Raw genomic sequence first — 20872 nt, 5'->3', positions numbered from 1 at the left:
ATGTTAGCTATCTGACTCCTTGTTTCCAGGTTTTCCAAGAATCTACGGATTATCCCTGGAGCCAGTTTTTCTTTTGGAGATTAACTTGATTTGTTAATATCTTTGGCTTAAGAACTAAGGATTTGGTTGGGGAGATGGGAGAGGAACTATTTCTCACAAAACTGTTGATGTAGGTAAGGGGGAGGGGTGTGTCAGTTGAAGTTAGACAAAGTTTTTAAAAATTACCCAATTGATGAGGACTGGCACTAGTATTGTACACTACCAATGTAGTGCACAATATTTCTTTGGAACAGTACATTCCACATATTTTTAATTAACCTGTTCTGACAAACTTCTGGAACAGGATCTAGTAGTAGTGTCTTCAGTCTAAATACAGGCAATTAAAAGTGTGTGAAGACAGAATCGACCAACTTGGATTGGAAAAATAAGTCAAAAAAATAACCAGGCAGTGAGGACAGTGGCTGACATTTTTGAAAGATCTTTCATAAATCAACAAAGATATATTCTATTGAGAAAGAAAGACCCTACCGATGAATGTGAGATCTGTGGCTCGTGAATGAAGTTACATAAATGATTTGGATGTGAGCATAAGAGGTACAATTAGTATGTTTGCAGATGATACCAAAATTGGAGGTGTAGTGGACAGCGAAGAAAGTTACCTCAGATTACAACAGGATCTTGACCACATGGGCCAATGGGCTGAGAAATGGCAGATGGAGTTTAATTTAGATAAATGTGAGGTGCTGCATTTTGGAAAAGCAAATCAGAGCAGAACTTGTACACTGAATGGTAAGATGCTGGGGAATGTTGCTGAACAATGAGACCTTGGAAAGCAGGTTCATAGTTCCTTGAAAGTAGAGTTGCAGGTAGATAGGATAGTGAAGAAGATGTTTGACCAAGAAAGGAAAGCATACCAGAGTACTGAGTATAGGAGTTGGGAGCTGAAAATGTGTTGCTGGAAAAGCGCAGCAAGTCAGGCAGCATCCAAGGAGGAGAATCGACGTTTCGGGCATGACCCCTTCTTCAGGAATGAGGAAAGTGTGCCAAGCAGGCTAAGATAAAAGGTAGGGACTTGTGGGAGGAGCGTTGGAAATGCGAAAGGTGGAAGGAGGTTAAGGTGAGGGTGATAGGCCGGAGAGGTCAGGGAGAAGATTGCAGGTTAGAAGGTGGTGCTGAGTTTGAGGGTTGGGACTGAGACAAGGTAGGGGGAGGGGAAATGATGAAACTGGAGAAATCTGAGTTCATCCCTTGTAATTGGAGGGTTCCTAGGCAGACGATGAGGCGCTCTTCCTTCAGCCGTCGTGTTGCGATGGTCTGGCAATGGAGGAGTCCTAGGACCTGCATGTCCTTGGTGGAGTGGGAGGGGGAGCGCCTCATCTTCCGCCTAGGAACCCTCCAACCACAAGGGATGAACTCATTTCTCCAGTTTCCTCAATTCCCCTCCCCCCCACCTTGTCTCAGTCCCAACCCTCGAACTCAGCACCACCCTCCTAACCTGCAATCTTCTTCCTGACCTCTCCGCCCCCGCCCCTACTCCGGCCTATCACCCTTCCCTTGACCTCCTTCCACCTATCACATTTCCATCACCCCTCCCCCAAGTCCCTCCTCCCTACCTTTTATCTTAGCCTGCTTGGCACACTTTCCTCATTCCTGAAGGAGGGCTCATGCCCGAAACGTCGATTCTCCTCCCTGGATGCTGCCTGACCTGCTGCTCTTTTCCAGCAACACACTTTCAGCTCTGATCTCCAGCATCTGCAGTCCTCACTTTCTCCTATAGGAGTTGGGTGGTCATATTGTGGCTGTACAGGACATTGGTTCGGCCACTATTGGAATATTGCCTGCATATTCTGGTCGTCTTCCTAATTGAAGGATGTAGTTAAAATTGAAAGGGTTCAGAAAAGACTTACAAGGATGTTGCAAGGGTTTGAGCTATAGGGAGAGGCTGAATAGGCTGGGGGCGGTTTTCCCTGGAGTGTCGGAGGCTATGGGGTGACCTTAGAGGTTTATAACATCACGAGGGATATGGATAGGTTAAATCGACAAAGTCTCTTCCTTGGGGTGGGGGAGACCAGAACTAGAGGGCATAGGTTTAGGGTGAGAGGGGAAAGATACAAAAGGAACCTAAGGGGCAATTTTTTCACACAGAAGGTGGTGCATGTATGGAATGAGCTGCCAGAGGAAGTGGTGGAGGCTGGTACAACTGCAGCATTTAAAAGGCATCTGGATGGGTGTATGAATAGGAAGGGTTGTGAGGAAAATCTGAGTCAGAGTCGGGGTTCAACGACAGAGTTTATTGTACAAGGAAATACTGGAGCTCCGGGGAGAGAGTGGCACCAACAGCACAGTGGTCAGCTGTGATTCTTCTCTCAACCCGAGCACATGTCAAGATGCTGTTATACATTTTGTAATATAATAGGTCAGTGATGAGGTTATTGTCTCTGTAACATGGTTTGTTTATTGTAAACATTGCAGAGTCGGTTATAGTTTCGGTGCAGTCATTATCATTTCCAGTTCAGCCTTTGTTAATTTCAGTGTGGTAGTTGTCAGCTTCAGTGCAGGCATTCTCAATTTCAGCTTCTGTGCAGAAGTGCATTTAGAGTCATAGAGATGTACAGCATGGAAACAGACCATTCGGTCCAACTTGTCCATGCCGACCAGATATTCCAACCCAATCTAGTCCCACCTGCCAGCACCTGGCCCCATATTCCTCCAAACCCTTCCTATTCATATACCCATTCAGATGCCTTTTAAATGTTGCAATTGTACCAGCCTCCACCACTTCCTCTAGCAGCTCATTCCATACATGTACTTGCTGTAGTAATGGGCACTAATCGCTCTTCCTGAGAAGGACGATTACTGCAGCCCTGGTTATTATCACTCTGTATTGAATTTGTATCAAAGGTATTAGCTGGACCCAGACACTTTGGCGGACAGTGTACGTTACTCATGTGTACTCCCTCCCCCACCAGCCTTAATGCATTCTCAACCCTAGTTGATTAGTTTGTGTTGGCATCTGATGGCCCCAGGCAGTATCTCTGTTTGCTCTGCTGTCTCTCCATTTTGTGGTCCGGCAGCCATCTTGTGTGTCAAGTGGCCAACTTGTGGCTCAGATGCCATCTTGTGTGTCCGTGTGCCTAGGGTTACCCTGTCCCGTGCCATCTTCCAGTTTACTCCCCCTTTGTGGTCAAGGAGATGACTTCGGATTCTCCTGCAGACCACCCAATTTACATGGAGAGTTGATCATCACTAGGAGCTCCTCTCCCCGAGGGGTATCATGGAGTGCCAATTTCATTGGGAGCTCTTCTGTGGTGACACTCGCTGCTGGTACAGTTCTCGTCAGCAGTACCTTACAGCAGAGCTTTGTTCACCCAAGGCCCACACAGGCTACCAGCATGAGTACAATGAGGAGAACTATCCCGTGTGCCAAATAGGGTCCTCAGGATTTACCTCTCAACTAATTTAACCAGCTGTCTGTAATTGTGGCTCCCTGTGGAAAATTATCTAGTTTGGTATGGGCGATATAATTTTCACCAATAATTGTACAAACTTTCACTTGCTATGGTAATTGATAATCCACTGTGTAATGTGTCTGCTGTGTGTCGAGTCGGAGTTCCATCCAGAGCTTTTGAGGTATTATTGCCCAAGATAGTCGGGCCACGTACAAGGTAATTTTTTTTGGTTTTTAGCGCTAATGACCCCTGCTGCCCCCCACCAAAAGATAGAGATTTCAAGAATCTGTATTCCAATGATGACCACAAAGTGCTGGGGACCTGCCAGACAGCATAGAGCTCCTGGCTGATGGAGCAGGACACTATCCTTCTCTGGATATGTCCCCCGCTGGGGCATGGTATAAGGGGTGCAGTTGTCCCTACCGCAAACAGGTTTGGGAGGTCTGGAGTGTCTGTTGCATAAGTCCCCTTAAGTAGATAAACAGATCCCTTTGTTGCTTGGTAACAAACAATGTTCTGTCCTTTCGTTTGTCGGTCCATCCATGTCGCCCCCGTTTCCCCTGGTCTTCCTCCCAGCTGGTAAATATTGAATGGATATGCCCACGAGGCAGAGCTGACATGGGTGCCATTGCACTGACCACATATGAATTGTCTGTCAGTGGCCACATTCAAGCACGCCTGCTCACTGCAGATGCAGGTACACTGTCCCCTGGTGACTGTACAGTGCTAATAAGTGCACTGTGTCTGGACGCATGAGTCATTTTGGGGAACCAGGGCATAAACACATCCCCATCCCTGCTCTGTGAAACAGAGTGGGTAATTACCGGGTTTTAAATGGGTCTTCTCTTCCCTAGATTGGGAGGCCGGCCCCATGAGCAAGTGGTCCTGCCCAGCTGCACACATCTACCCTGGGATCCCCGTTTGTATTTTCCTATCTGCTGTTTAAATAGCAATCCCGAGGTGTCTACTGTCTACAGGTCACCAGGGGTCCACATCGGGGTGGTCACAAATAGGGATTCCGCTGATCATGCCAGTGGATAGCAGACAGTTCGGCTCCCTTGCAAACTTAAGTGCATTTTATAGAAGAGGTTATCTTCAAATCCTGACATGCTCCCATCAGTTGTGACACTTAAACACAGTAAAATACATACACCTGTATGTAATTTGCAGTTAAATAATGTTATCAGTCAAAGTCTTTGTTTTCATCAGGAGGTGTAGCCGTGCTCCTGTCTGGTTTGTTCTGCTGTCGGTGCTCCCGCTGGGATGACCACCTTGTCCGCCGCTACTGTCTGCACCTGGGGAATGGCTGATGACATTAATTTGGTCACAGGAGTCTTTACACGGTTTTAGTTGGGTCCAGTGCTTCCATATTCCTTTTCCTTTACTGTCTCGGCAAGCACGGGTGTCCCCACTCATTACCACGTCATATGGCCCATTCCATTTTGGGGCAAAGCTTAGTTTGTCAAGTGGCTTCCTGCTGCTTGGACCTCTGGGAAGATTTTGAGTTCCCTGCCTTGTCTTTTTTGTCCTGTCAATTACAGATTTCCGCATCCCTTTCAATTGGGCGCTTAATTCTATCGCATATCACCGAATTTTGTCTCTTAGTGGACCCATGTCAGTGCCACCTGGGATTATTGTCTCTGGCAATTGCATTGTTCGCCCGGTCATTAATTCATCTGGTGTTAGCCCGGTTGCCTGATTCATGGTGGCTCTTAATCTCATTAGTCTGGCTGGCGGTACTTCAGCCCATGTTCTGCCTGAGGTTTGCATAGCCTTAGCTAAAGTATTTTTGAGCATTCTGTTCATTCTATCTACCATCCCTGAGCTCTGGGGGTGATAGAGAATGTGAAACCTTTGTCTAATGCCGAGTAATTGGCAGACAGTCTTCATGACTTTGCCTATAAAATGCATCCCTTGGTCGGAGTTGATCTGGAGGGGTACCCCCCACCTCGGGATTACCTCTTCCGCTAATATTCTGGCTACAGTGGTCACAGTGCAGCTTTTGGTCGGGAATGCCTGTACCCACCGGGTGAATTGGTCAATGATATCAGTCCCACGGGAAGGTGGTAGAGACCCTGTAAAATCTATCTGAAGGTATTCCCAGGGTCCCCTTGGTCTGGGCTGGTGTCCCACACTCATGTTTACGGGTCTTCCCGGGTTATGTTGTGCAGCTGCGGCAGTACTTGGTCACATATCTTCCCATTCACTTCCACCACCACGCTCTCCCTCGGCTTGATATCATGGCCTCTTTACCTTTGTGGGAGAGCCCGTGGTGCAGTTCAAGCAATGTGTTCTGTATACATGCTGGTGCTACCACCTTGTCTGCTCGCCTCCAGACACCATCCTCCCCTTTGAATGCCCCCTGCAGTTCCCATTTCTCTGTCTCTTCCTGCGGGGTGCTGAATTTGGATAGTGTCTTCTGCTAATTCAGTAGTGGCTTTTGCAGCCTCGTCAATGTCGTCTTGTTCTAGGACTTTCTGAGCTGTTTGGTCTGCTGCCTGGTTTCCTTTGAATTTTAGCCAACCTGGACTCTCTTTTGCTTGCTCCTTTTGATGGGCTTTTATTTTTTTATTACTGCAGCCCCTTTTGGCTATTCACTGGCGCACAGTAGTGCCTGAATTCTGAATTGGTGTCTGATAGGGGTTCCCCTTGCAGTGGTGAACCCTCTTCTACCCCCTGTCACCATGTAGCCATGGACTTCACTGAAGGCACATTGACTGTCTATATATTCACAATTTTTCCTTTTGCTAGTTCCAGTGCTTTAGTGAGTGCTACTAGTTCTGCTACCTGTGTGGACGGATTTCCATCAATCCTTCCAGACAGAACTGTTTCTAACTTATCATTTGCCACAGCCCATCTGTTTGGGGTGACCCTGCTACATATTTATATGACTGGTCCACGAAGAGGGTCTCCTCAGTTGTATTTTGGCAGGGGGAGGGGGTATCTTTTACTTACCCCCATCTATATCCCCACAGTTGTGGGGTTCCCCTGTGTCTAGAATTCCCACAGCTGGGTTTTCTCCCATATCCCTATTACCACGGACTGACCTGGGGGTAAAAAGAACTGCTTTCCACTTTGCCCTTCTCATATTGGAGACAGCTCTCAGTTTCCCTATGTTTAGTATGTCTACTAGGATCTGTTTACTGTGGAGGATGACATTCCCTGTCATTCCTATGGGTTTGCTAACACTAATGGCCCAAGCAGCACAGCCTAAGGCTGCTATGCAGCTGGACAACCCGGTGACTCCTGGCCTTTCTGTAGTTGAGTAGTACCCCACGGGCCATCTCCTGCTAGCGTCTTCTTGAGTGACCACTGCGGAGTAAAACCCTCCCTCATTATTACAGTGGATGTGAAAATCCTTGCTGGGATCTGGCAGCCCTAGCCCGGGGGCCAATATGAACCGAGGTTTAAGCTGACTGTATGCCTCCTCCTGTTCTGGTCCCCAGGTTACAGGTTCCAAGGTGAGCTTGCCTCCTTTAATTAACCTCTGGATTGGTTCAGCCAGTTTTGCGAATTTGGGTATAAAGCTCCGACTGTAGTTAAATAGCCCCATGACCTTTCTGACCCCCTCCCCTGACAGTGGCAGGTCGGGGCATTTGTTGGATTGCCTTCTTGCGGTCATTGGGCATTCCTTGGAGTCCCTGCGATATAAGGTGTCTCGGGTACCCTCTGGTAAATATATTCTCTTTAGAATGTCACTCATCACCCTGTGAAAAATAGTGGGGCTGTAGTGGAACCCTTGTGGCAGGCGAGTCAACGTGTACTCCCTGTCCCTTACTGTAAAAGTGAATTTATTCTGGGACTCCGGATGTAATGGGCTAGACCAGAACCCGATGGCTGTGTCTAAAACAGTAAACATCTTGTGTTCGGGGGCCAAGCCGTTTAAAATGGTGGAAGGGTCTGCTACAATTTGAGGGTGAGCTTATTTATTCCTGTATAATCTATGGTGAGCCTGTCAGCTCCCATCAGGCTTTATTACTGGCCACGTGGGGAATTTATTGTACTTGTGGTTGCTTTCAGGATTCCCTGTTTCACTTGTCCTTTCACTATCTCCACAACTGCTTTTCTGCTTTAGGTTTTATTGGGTATTGCCGGTGGGGTTTATGCTCTGGTCCGGATACCCTTATGGGGTCTACGTTAACCAGACCTATATCTAACTTCGTTTCTGCCCATGCTGTGGGGTCAGAGGTGCAGATGGCTCTGAATCTCCACCCACCCCCCCTCCTTTTCGAAGTTCCAGTCCTTACTGGTGACTGTAGCCGCTTTAATGGTATCAAGGTGATTTGTTGGTTTCAAGGCGTCTTGTAAGCTTCCCTGTCTCGGCCCAGAAACCTACCTGTAGGCTGGTATGCTCTCTACCAGTGGGACTTTTTACCCTCCCAGCCACCGCCAATATTCAAGCTCTGTCATTCTACTACGGACTGACAGGGTGTCACGGTTACTCACCGTACCTACACTCCCTACCTTGGTAACGTGCGTTCCACTCAGGTTTGGCTCTTGGTCAGAGTGATCAGCTCCCCTTCCTCACCATATTGGAAATTAAAAGTACAAACAGCACCCAACTTTTAATTGAAACACCAACTGGACTCTGCGTTGTTTGCCCCCGACAGTCGGATGTTACCTGACTTTGCCACTTGTGCTTCACAGCTCCTAGTGCCCTCGGTGCCTCAATTCCCACTTCAAGTCCAAACTTTGCGTGGGGGGGGGGCTACCCCTCTTAACAACAGGTTTAGGGCAGGGTTTTTGAGACGGGCACTACATTGTCCTCTGACTGTTTCAGCACGAGCAGCTGGTTCTTAAAGCAGTTAACACGTGTTCTCCACAGACTGGCACTAAAACATTTTTAACTCCGTACTGTAACAAGTTAGACATGGCAATCGGTATACCTTTTAAACTGTGTCTTTGGCCCAGTCTGACTCTTCCCGTTTGCAGGTACAAATCGATTCTTATCCCGGTCCCTTGATCGTGGCCTTTGACCAGGGCACCAGTAATAGGAACCCTGCTTGCAGCGCCAATTGTTGTGGGGAAAATCACTAGCCTCGCAGTCAGAGTCGGGGTTCTACGACCGAGTTTATTGTACAAGGAAATACCGGAGCTCCGGGCCGAGAGTGGCACCAACAGCACAGTGGTCAGCTGTGATTCTTCTCTCAACCCAGAGAACATGTCAAGATACTGGTATACATTTTGTGATATAATAGGTCAGTGATGAGGTTATTGTCTCTGTAACATGGCTTGTTTATTGTAAACATTGCAGAATCACTCATAGTTTCAATGCAGTCTTAATCAGTTTCAGCGCAGCCTTTGTTAATTTCAGCACAGTCATTGTCAGTTTCACTGCAGACATTGTCAATTTCAGCATCTGCGCGGAAGTGCATTTCTATAGTAGTGGGTGCTAATCGCTATTTCTGAAAAGGACGATTACTGCAGCCCTGGCTATTAGCACTCTGTACTGAGTTTGTATCAAACAACATTTCTATTAAAGGTGTTGGCTGGACCCATGATTTTGGCAAGCAGTATACATTACTCATGCATATTCTCTTCCCCCACCCACCTTAAACTAATCAACTCGGTTGTGAGTGCATTGTGCTGGCATTCTGGTGGCCCTAGGCAGTATCTGTGTTTGCTCAGCTGTCTCTCCATATTGTGGTCCGGTGGCCATCTTTGTGTTTCAAATGGCCAACTTGTGGCTCAGCGGCCATCTCTTGTCCGTGTGCCTAGTGTTACCCTGCCCTGTGCCATCTCATACTTCAGGAAGAGTTTAGAGGGAAATGGGCCAATTGCTGGCAAATGGGACTAGATTAGATTAGGATATCTGGTCGGCATGGACAAGTTGGACCGAAGGATCTGTTTCCATGGTGTATATCTGACTCTGTGGTGGGGGTAGGTTTTGTTTGATCTTTTTCTTAACACTATCTGCTTGAATGGTGTTTGGAAAAAACCCAAAGGGGCTGAATGGCCTCCTGATCCCACGTTTCCAGTGAATGTGTCTTTGAGGATGAATAACCATGGAGTATTCGAGCTTTTATTTGGCTGGCATTGTAAAATATTAGCTATTTTTTAAAATAGTTTTTTTGCTGGTTTGCTTCTTTTTCTTATTTGATCTTAAATATTGTCTCTTTCAACCTGGTCAGTGAGTACAGTAAGCCCCCCCGTACACGCGGGGATATGTTCCAGGACCTACCCCGGAAGCCCGAAACCGCGGATAGGAGCGAACCCATTCATTTCAATGGGAAATTTACCTTCCCAGCAGCCCCCAGTCCCTGGTTCCAGAATGTTCCCTGTTATATGATCAGGCTGCAGTAAACCCGGGTAAATGAAACCATGGAAAATGATTCTGCGGATACGGGGCTCGCCCTGTATGATAAATTCTCAATGAATCGGTGTGCATCCAGCTCCAGGCATCTACATGTATGTGTACCCCTGGATCAGTCAATGATAGCAGTCAGATATTAGGATTTTTGGCTGTGCATCCTGTTTGAGCCTCAGCTTCATGCTTTCATCATCCTTCCACAATATTGCACAGTTTCACCTAGTTCACCTTAGCATGGCCCATCTCAAGCCTGCTTTGCTCAGTCCCGTACCCAGCTTCTTGCTACCTCTGGAAGGCTTGGGTGGGCTCTCATTACTCCTTGCTGGCTGCCTATCTGCCAACCTCCAACTTGCCTCAAAACTCCTGTTGCCCAGGCATTATCCTCCTCTTGCTCAGGTCCCAGACTGCATTTGTCAACAACCAATCATTCCACACTCCCATTGAATTCAAAATGCATTTTGTCTATAAATCTTACCCCTCCTGTCTGTGCTGTATCCTCAAGCATTATGTTCACCACCCCTCACTCTCAATCAATCTTTCCCTTGGCTTGGCCTTAAACTCTGAAGTTACATCCCTGAACACCATTGTCTTCATTAAGATGCTTCTTTAACTTTCCTCCTTGACCAAGCTTTTGGGTGCCTGATGGAATATTTCCTTGTGTCAGGTTTAGTTCGGCACTTGAGATGTAACCTTGAAATGTTTTGCCATGTTAAGTGGGCAATATGAATATAAGTTGATGTTGGATTGATCTCAGATACTGAATACTTGTTAAACGGTTTCCAGACTGATTTGAGTTAACTCCAGTTGACTGTTCTGTGCAGGTTCCGCAGTCAGATGACAGCTGCAGGATTCACCATTGGTGGAATGGACCATCCCATTTGCCCGGTGATGCTGGGAGATGCACGATTGGCATCATCCATGGCAGAGGACATGCTGAAAAGAGGTAACCTGTCGACCAAGACCTACAGTATTTGAATGAACTGGTTTTTAGGCCACTTCATGCTGATTTGTTGGGTTTTACCAGTTAATCCCTTCACTTTGTTCCTGGACAAGAATGGGACCTCCACAGCTTTCCTCCCAATATATATTTTAGTTATTTGGAACCTATAACTGTTCATGTTGTAACTGCTCTTAATCTGCTGCTGTTTTCTGTCATTGCCTGGCAGTTGTGACATGACCATCTCCAACCAGAGAGAATCTAACATTGCCATTGCTAAGCACTTAACTGTCAACATCCCTGGTGGGGGGGTGGGAGCGGTTACCACTGACCACACTCTGAACTCCACTAGCCATTTTAAATACTGTGACTAGAAGACTTGGTCAGAGGCTAGGAATTGTGCAATGAGTAACTCCTCATTTGCATTCCCCACACCATTGACAAGACACAAGCCAAGCATGTGATGGAATACTTGCCACCTTCTGGATGAGTTCATCTTCTATAACCCTCAAGAAGCTTGGCGCCATCCAGGACAAAGGAGCGTATTTGATTGGCACTACATCCTCAAATGTTCACTGCTGCTACCACAAACACACAGTGACAACAGTGTGTACCCTCTACAAAATGCACTACAGTTACTATTGCTCTGGTTCCTCTGAAAGCGCGTCCCAAATCCATGACAATGTCTGTTGAGAAAAATTAGGACAACAAGTGTATAGAAACATCACCACCTGCAGGTTCCCCCGTATGCTGGATAATTGAGCAGCCACTCAGTGAGGGTGGGTGGGGATGGAATTCAATATACAGAGGAACCTCAATTATCCGAATGACCCAGGCAGGGAGTATTTCGTCTGGTTAATCAAAATCCGGATAATCAAGTGCTGGATAACATTGTTTAACTAAGCATTGGGACCTTATGAACTGGTATTCTATCGGTATGTTTTTAAATAGATTAGTTCCTTATTTACTTGAACCTTGAGTTCAGTTGCTTGGCAGATTTTTTTTTCAAGCATTTCAAATCCATCAGGAGTTCTTTTCTGATTGGTGTTCTTTCTTTAACTCAGGAATATACGTGATTGGATTCAGTTACCCTGTGGTCCCCAAGGGCAAGGCACGAATCCGGGTGCAGATCTCTGCTGCCCATAGTGACCAGGATATCGACCAATGTGTGGAGGCCTTTGTGGACGTTGGGCGCAAACACGGCGTGATTTCCTGAAAGACATCTGAAGCCTTGTAGCATACACTTTGCAAACCAGCTTATGTGTAACATGAAGGATGTCGCTAATGAGTTGGACTTTCCATCTCTCTCAAAAACACAAATTCTGCATAGAACACTTCGCCAGCGATTGTGAGGAGGTTTAATTTAATGAGTGCCTGTTTTCTAAAAGATATACCAGACTTGAATGAAATCATTGCCTATCTTTTATTTCTAAAACCAAAATACTGAGGCCACTTGATCTTCCGATTCAAATATGTTACATTGAAACAAATCTCAGGATATTGAGCATCTGGGATTCCTCTGTATGATGTGTGTGAGAGGTTAATCCCGTACAGTTAAGTCTCTGCCTGTTGGAGGTTTTTTCTTTGACAGAGACCTGTTGTTGCTGTATTACATTGAATTAACAGCATGGAAACAGGCCAGTAATCAATCTGTTTCGATATTTGTGCTCCACACAATCCTCTTACTTCATCTGTGGACATAACTTCCCAAATATTGATCTTTCTGGGTGAATCAATGAGTAAGGTTGTTTGTTGACCTCTCATAGATATAGCTCTATCTCTGGGTATGCAGTGTCATGGTTCAGTCAGTGAACTGGCTGGCATGAAGGGTGGTTCCATAAATTGGCAGATGCATTAAATTAAGGTCATCCAACCTGTCGAGTGCATGCTGGCTGTCTGGACAGCAGTCCAGTCAATCATATTTCCCTTCCTGCTGTATTCCTCGAGCTGAAAGTTTGTTTATTTAGTCCCCAACCAGTCTCCTTTTGAAATATTCACTGTCTCCACATACACCACCTTCGTAAACAGAAAAGTCTAAGTCACACTCACTATGTTTCTAAAAAAAAATGCTGCTTCTCACATTGTCCATATAACTCTTACCCAAAACGTTAAATCTGTTTCCCAAAGTCCTGTGCCTTTAGCCATTGGGAGCAGCTTTATTTTACATCTATCATACTCTTGTTGTCCTGTTAGATTTCCTGCCGTCTCCTTTTGTGTAAGAAGAATAACTCCAGCTTCTCTGACCTAATGTATCACTAAAACCTCTTCATCCCTGGAACCATTCCGATAAATTTCGTTATGGCTCCACATTACTCTGCTCAATGGGGAAGAAACACAAAAACAGACCACAATACTTGTCAACCCTTTCAAAGAACTGTCCAGTTCAGCTCCATTTTTTTTTACCCCTACTGTTCCCGCACAGATCTGAAAACCTTTTCCACTGCCCCTTCATTTTGAAAGTTATTATTGGAACTCCTACCACCACCTTTCAGATCTTTGTCCTCCTTTTCTTTTTAGCACGAGGTAATCTGGTTCACTAATGACCTTGGGGAAGGAGTTCTGACTGTAGCCAGTCTGGCTGTTGTGATTCGAGATGTATACACAATATGTTTGAAATGACATAAACCATACTAGTCAGCACCACGACAGTTAGGGATGGGGAACAAATGATCCATTACCACTGATGCCCAAGTTCCATGAATGAATAAAAGAATGTTGCTTGTTGAGAGTAAATGCTGACATGACTAGTTAGGCTGAATGGCCCGCATCTTGTGTTCTGTTATATGTTACTATACAATGTGAGTGTTTTCAGCACTGAAATATCAAGTCATGGCTGAATTTATAATCAGGTGAAATATCAGTACTGAATCTGTTACCAGTATTATAAGCAAAATATTTGTTTTACATCAAATGAAGTTTTTCTTTGTATAATCTGAAGTAGCGTGTAGAATCTCGCATAAAAATGAAAAGTTTGATCGAGTGGATACAGAAAGAATGTCTCCTCTTGAGGATGAACTTTACTACAGGCCATCAATATATGATAGTCACAAGGCGTCAAATTGAAAATTTTGAAAACCTTCTTCGCCCAAGAGTGGTGAGAATGTGGAAGTAACTACCATAGCAAGTGGTTGAAGAAAATACTGTCAATTCATTTACAGGGAAGCTGGACAGATACTTGAGGGAGAACATAATAGAGGGCTCTGATGGAGCTGGGTTGAATGGAGCATAAGAGCCATCATAGACTGGCTAGGCTGAATGGCCTGTTTCTGTGCTATATATTCTCTGTAATCACTGCTGGTTTCTTGAAAGAAAGAGTTTTGATGCTTACTTTTCTCTGCAGGTTAATAAACTGTTACAGGCTGTGAAAGAAATTGCAGTGTGTGCACTTTGTATCAGTTTTGAAATCCAGTAAAATAACTCGAGCATGTTGATGACTAGTCAGTGTGTATGGAATGCAGGAAATATTTGAGGGCAAGCAGGTTACTTAGTACAGGAGAAGTGACTGTGCTGCCAAATTACTCTAAATTGACCTCAATATTTTCAGTCATACTGTTTGTATTGGAATCTCCAGGTTGCTGATAAGACATGGTGAGCTACCAACCCAGAGAATCGTGTGCAGTGAATCTCCATTCTATGCACATGCGCTCCTTAAAGTGAGGGATTTACTGAGGCACCGACTGTTGGGATTAAACAACATCACTATCCCCTCAAGGCTACGGTGGAGCTGTGTTTGAGCAATGCTTTGTCCTCAGGTTAAATGTGCTCTAGTAAAATGAAGTATGTCTGAAAAATAATATTTTAAATAACAAATTGCCTTCTCAAATACCCATGTTCACTGCTGACTCTGCATCTCCATTGATAAATTGATATCTAAATGTGCATGTGTGAACTGGTGTTGGATTAAAAAAGAAATGAGTTTTCAAACACACTTGGCAGGGAGCATGTGACTCAATGGTTAGCACTGCTGCCTCAGTGTCAGGGACCTGGGTTCGATTCCACCCTGCACATTCATCTCGTGTCTATGTGGATTTCCTCCCACAGTCCAAAGGTATGCAGGTCAGGTGACTTGGCTATGCTAAATTGCCCATATGTTCAGGGATGTATAGGTTAGGTGCATTAGTCAGGGGTAAATATAGGATAATAGGGTAGGGGAATGGATTTGGTTGGGAATATTCTTTGAAGGGTCAGTGTGGACTACTTGGGCCAAAGGGCCTGTTTCCACACTGTAAGGATTCTATGATAAAAAACGTAATGTTGGATACGTTACAGTTCACACTGGGAATCCAGTTTGTTGTGGTAACATATATTTTTACAAGAATGCTGTAGCTGGGCGTTATGCATATTGATGGGAGAGGCTCCAATATTGTTTCCATCTGTAGGGTGGCATAGTGGCTCAGGAGTTAGTACTGCTGCCTCAGTGTCAGGGGCCTGGGTGTTCAAGTCTATCCATGAGGGTGACTGTCTGTGTGAAGATTGCACATTTTCCCTTTGATTATATAGGTTTCCTCTGGGTGCTCCAGTTTTCTCCCACAGTCCAAAGATGAGCTGGTTAGTTGGTTAGGCCATAGTAAGTTGTCCCAGTGTCCAGGGATGTGCAGGCTAAGTGGATTAGCCAGGGTAAATGTAAGGTTACAGAGATGGGGCGGTGCTTTTAGAAGAATTGGTGAAAACTGAATGGCCTGCTTCCACCCCATAGAGTTTCTATGATCCCATGGTTGACCTGGAACTCCTCACCCTCTAGCTGTTAGCCTTTGTTGTGTATCAAAAGGATTTTCAGGGTGATGCTCAACCTGTTTGACAGTGCTGTAAACACCTTCCTTAGCTTACAGGTTCTGAGGTGGGATTTGAACCTGAAGCTTCTAGCTCAGATAGGGACACTGTCCACTGAACCCTAGAAGGGTAAGAGTTGTTCAAAATGACAAGAGGTTTTAATAAGAATATGGAAGAAGGAAACTTGGATAATTAGGCAAATTCCAGGGCCCATTACGGACCACTGTTCTGATTATGCCACCTTTTGGAGGGGGCCTCAGAAATGTTCATTTTTTTCTTTAACTAAGGATTCCCTGCTACTGGTTCACAGAGTCGAAGCCATGTTTGATCCATTTCCCACACTTCTACCCTCACCCCCTTCTCTTTCCTCCCACATCGCCAATAGGATCTCTTCTGGTCCTTACTTTCTATGCCACAAGCATCCACATCCAAAGGACCATAAACTGCTACTCCCCCCACCGTCAGCATTTCCAAGGCACTGTTCCAGCTGGTCACTGGTTTACTTTTTCTTAACTCCCAACACTTTCCCATGGCACCTTCCCCTGCAATTGCAGAAGGTGCAACACTTGCTGATGTACTCCTCTCTCACTATCCAAGGCTCCAGACACATCTTCCTGGTGAAGCAGCAACTTACCTACACTTCACTCAATCTGGTCTACTGTATTTTCTGCTCAAAATGTGGTCCACTCTGTCAGCAGAATGTGCAGACTGGGTGACCACTTTGCAGAGCTGTGATAACTTTTCCAAGGCCCATGGACCACACTCGTTAATCTCCTTGTGGAGCTCATTGCTGAGCTGGAATTCATCACCTTAGCCCTTTCAAAAAGCAGACCCAAGGATGGGTTTACAGAATTTTGTCCTAGAATGGTACTAGTTTATGTAGTGGCTCTACTTCAGTGTTCAATATAAACATTGTTCCTTTCAAGTTGGGTTTTCTGAGTCATTACACAGATGTTCTGTTGTGAAAATAACCCTGAGCTCCCAGTTGACTGTCACTTCAACACATCCTCAAGTTTCCTGGCCAACATTTCTGTTTTGGTCCTCTTGCAATTCCCCAGTCCAAGCTGGAAGAACAGCATCTCATTTTCCACTTGGGGATGCTGTATCCTTCAGCAATTGATCAAATTCAATAAGCCTGAACCCAGCCCTAAACCCCAGGCCCTGCTATGATATGGTTGCTTGCAGCACAACAAACTTATTTTCTTTGTATCATTATGTTTTTTTTCCTTCCCTGGCTTACTATCAATCATCTTTGTCTGTCAAACTTTCTCCCACTCCCTGGCCCTGCCTTCACCATCCACTCAGTCCTCCATCACTTCCCTCTTCCACACTCCTTCAATTGTATAAAAAACACCTTTTGCTAGCTATTTTAGGTTGTCTCTAAGCATTAACTCTGTTTTCTCTCCATAATGCTGAGTTCATCTAGAAATTTGTTCTTGTTTAAGGATCTCTGGTAAATTTGTGTGTTGAGTAAATGAATGTAGAAGGGGTCTAAATTAAATTTTGTGTAGTGTTCACGAGTGGGAAGGAATAGTGTGGACATAGAAAACAGGAAGGAGGACTGTGATATAATTAAAAGAAATTAACATAGACAGTAAGGAGGTTCTGTGTGGTCTGGAAGGCTTAAAGGTTGATAAACCTTCAGGGCCAGATGAAAATTATCTCAAGCTGTTGAGTGAGCTAGGGAGGAAATAGCAGAGACGTTGGCAATAATTTTCAATTCCTCTTTGGCCACAGGAAAGGTGCCAGAGGACTGGAGGACAGCCAATGTGGTACTATTATTCAAGAAGGGAGCAAGGATAAACCAGGAAACTAGACTGTATAAAATATAGAAACTGAGGTTATACTGACCTCAGTGGTGGGAAACTATTTGATGCAATTCTGAGGAACAGAACTAATCTGCACTTGAAAAGGTCCTACTTGGGAAGTTGATAGTTAAGCCCATGGAATCCAAGGAAATTTGATGGATTGGATCCAGAATTGGCTGAGTAGGAAAAAACAGAGGGTGTTATTTGAGGGGTATTTTTGAATTGGAAGCCTGTGAGTAATGGGGTTACAAGGGATCAGTGTTAAGGCTTTTTTCTATTTGTGCTAATTGTAAATGACGTAGACTTGAACAGTGAGTTTGCCGATGATATGAAAATTGGTGGAATGGTAAATGGTGAGTAGGATAGCCTTGGATTACAGGAAGATATAGATGGGCTAGTCAAATTGATTGATCAGTGGCAAATGGAATTCAATCTGAATAAGTGTGAGGTGATGCATCTGGGTAGGACAAACAAGGCAAGAGAATATATGATGAAAATAGAACCCTGGGTAATATTGAGGATCAGTGGGACCTTGGCGTGTATGTACACTGGTCCCTAAATGTATCAGGACAGGTAGGTAGTCTTTTAAGAAGGCAAATGGGTTACTTGCCTTTATTACTCCAAGGCATTGAATTCCTAGAGTTAGAGGTAGACAGTTGAGTCCACATTGTTCCTCTGAAGAGCATCCCACCGCTCCCACCTCCCATCCCATGAATGATCCACCTAACTTGCACATCTTTGGACTGTGGGAGTAAACTGGAACACCTGGAGGGAACCCATGCAGACACAGGAGAATGTGCAAACTCAACACAGATAGTCACATGATGCTGGAAAAAAACCTGACTCCCTGGTGCTGTCAGGCAGCGGTGCTGTCAGGCAGCAGTGCTGACCACTGAGCCACCATGTCAGGTTTAGGGAGATTACGCTGGAGCAGTATAAAGCATTGGTTAGGCCACAGCTAAAGCACTATGTGCAGTTCTGGAATCAACATTATTGGAGAGCTGTGATTGTGCTGGATAGGGTGCAGAGGAGATTTATCAGGATGTTGCCTAAGCTGGAGAGAATTTTATTTATGAGGAGAGATTGGACAGTCAGGCTGTTTTCCTTAAAGCAGAGGAGACATGATTGATGTAGTGGTTCTGTTCGCCGAGTTGGAAGTTTTAGTTGCAAACGTTTCGTCCCCTGGCTAGGAGACATCATCAGGGGACGAAACGTTTGCAACTAAAACTTCCAGCTCGGCGAACAGAACCACTACAACAAGCACCCGAGCTACAAATCTTCGCACAAACTTTGAAGACATGATTGAGATATATATGTTTATTAAGAGCATGGATAGGATAGCCAGGAAGGAACTTTATCCCTTGGTAGGGGGATCAAATGACTGGGGGTAGATTGAAGGTAAGGGGCAGGAAGTTTCAAGAGGATGTGAGGCAAGATATTTTTCACATAATGGACGCTGGGAATCTGGAACTCGCTGTGTGTAAGGATGGTAGAGGCAGAAATTTCCATAACATTTAAGGAGTACTTAGATATGCACTTGCAATGCCAAGGCATACAAGGCTGTGGGCCAACTGCTAAAAAATGGGATTTGATTAGAATAAATGTTTGTTTTAGACCAACGCAGACTCCTCAATGTGCCCAAAGGCCTTTTTCTGTGCTATAAACCTCTAAGACTCAATTATAATTACAGAGTAGGTTGTAAATATTTGATACTAAAACCAGTGGTGAGATTATGATTTCTTCACTCAGCAAGTTATAATCTGGTGCCTGAAAGGACAATACAAGGCATTTCACTATTACTTTTCAAACAGGCATTGGATACATACTGTCAAGAAGAAGAATGTGCAAAGCACCAGGAAAGAAGAGTAGGACTGATTAAGCATCTTGTAGATCAGTCAAAAGAAGAAAGAGAGAAAGGGAAGTACAGCACAGGAACAGGCCCTTCAGCCCTCCAAGCCTGCACCAATCATCATGCCCTAACTAAACTAATAAACAAACCTTCTGATCTTATTTGGTCAATATTCCTCTATTTCGCCCTACTCATGTAACCATCCAGATGCCTCTTAAATGTCACCCATGTGCCTGCTTCCACCTCTTCTGGCAGTGCGATCCAGGCTCCTACCACTCTCTGTGTGAAAACCTTCCCTCACACATCTGCCTTAAACCTTCCCCCTTTCACCTTTAACTTGTGCCCCCTTGTAATTGAAATTTCAATCCTGGGAAAAAGCCTCTGACTATCCACCCTATCTATGCCTTTCATAATTTTGTAGACCTCTGTCAGGTCTCCTCTTGGCCACCGTCTTTCCAATTAAAACAATCCTAGTCTTTTTAACCCTTCTTCATAACCAATTCCCTCCAGACCAGGCAACATCCTGATGAACTTCCTCTGCACTCTGTCCGAAGCTTCCACATTCTTCTGGTAATGTGGTGACCAAAACTGCACGCAATATTCCAAATGCAGCCTAACAAAGGTTTTATATAACTGCAATATGGTTTGCCAACTCTTGTACTCCATGCCCCGTGTGATGAAGGTAAGCATACCATATACCTTCTTAATCATCTTGGCCACCTGTGTTGCCATTTTTAGGGAACTGTGGACCTGCACGCCCAGATCTGTCTGTATATTAATGTTCCTTAGCGTTCTGCCACTTACAGTATAATTCACACCTAAATTTGATCCTCCAAAATGCATCACCTTGCATTTTTCTGGATTAAACTCCATCTGCCATTTTTGTGCCCAAGTTGCCAATCTATCTATATCCTGTTGTATCCTTTCACAATCATTGGCACTATCAGCAACTCCGCCAATATTCATGTCATCTGCAAACGTACTAATCAGACTGCCCACATTTTCCTCCAGATCATTTATATGCAAACAACAGAGGACCTAAGACTGATCCTTGTGGAACGCTACTGGTTACTGGTCTCCATTCTGAAAAACACCATTCTACCACCACCCTCTGTCTTCCATGACCAAGCCAGTTTTGTATCCATTTAGCCAGCCTACCCTGAATCCTATGTGATTTAAATTTTTGTAACAATAAATGCCTTACTAAAGTCCATATAAATTACATCCACAGCCTTTTCCTCATCAGTTATCTTTGTCACCTCTTCAAAAGGTTCAATCAGGTCGGTGAGACATGATTTTCCTCGTATAAAACCATGCTGCCTATCATTAACTAGTCCATTTTCTTCCAAATGTACATATATCTTGTCCCTCAGTATCTTCTCCACCACAGACTTCAGGCTCTCCGGTCTGTAATTTCCTGGATTATTTCTGCTTCCTTTCTTAAACAAGAGAACAACATTGTCTAATCTCCAGTCCTCTGGAACCCTGCCTGTGGTCAGAGAGGATGGGAAGATATCTGCTCATGTCCCAGCTATTTCTTCCTTTGCTTTTTGCACAACCTGGAATAGATCCCATCTAGCCCTGGGGACTTGTTGACCTTAATTTAATTTAGGATACCCAAAACTTCCTCCTCCAATATATTGACAGTCTCTAGAGTATACACACACTCATCACTGACCTCAAAATCAGTCATGTCCTTCTCCTTGACGAGAACTGATACAAAATACACATTAAGGATCTCTCCCACTT

At 44.8% G+C, this 20872-nt stretch overlaps 1 protein-coding gene across 2 annotated transcripts in view; it reads left to right on the top strand.

Moving 5' to 3' along the window:
- The window catches only part of gcat (glycine C-acetyltransferase), a 37059-nt gene extending 22992 nt beyond the window's left edge, over positions 1-14067 (top strand). For both annotated transcript variants that reach the window (XM_060849525.1, XM_060849524.1), the window contains exons 8-9: positions 10581-10702; positions 11761-14067. In XM_060849525.1, the coding sequence (XP_060705508.1) occupies positions 10581-10702; positions 11761-11912 (274 nt within the window). In that variant the 3' untranslated portion in view covers positions 11913-14067. The remainder of the gene's footprint in view (positions 1-10580; positions 10703-11760) is intronic.
- Positions 14068-20872: the final 6805 nt, after the last annotated feature.

The sequence above is a fragment of the Hemiscyllium ocellatum genome, chromosome 33 (genome assembly GCF_020745735.1).
Source record: "Hemiscyllium ocellatum isolate sHemOce1 chromosome 33, sHemOce1.pat.X.cur, whole genome shotgun sequence".
In the NCBI taxonomy this organism is placed as follows: Eukaryota; Metazoa; Chordata; class Chondrichthyes; order Orectolobiformes; family Hemiscylliidae; genus Hemiscyllium; species Hemiscyllium ocellatum.
This window is presented reverse-complemented; position numbering and strand designations above follow the sequence as displayed.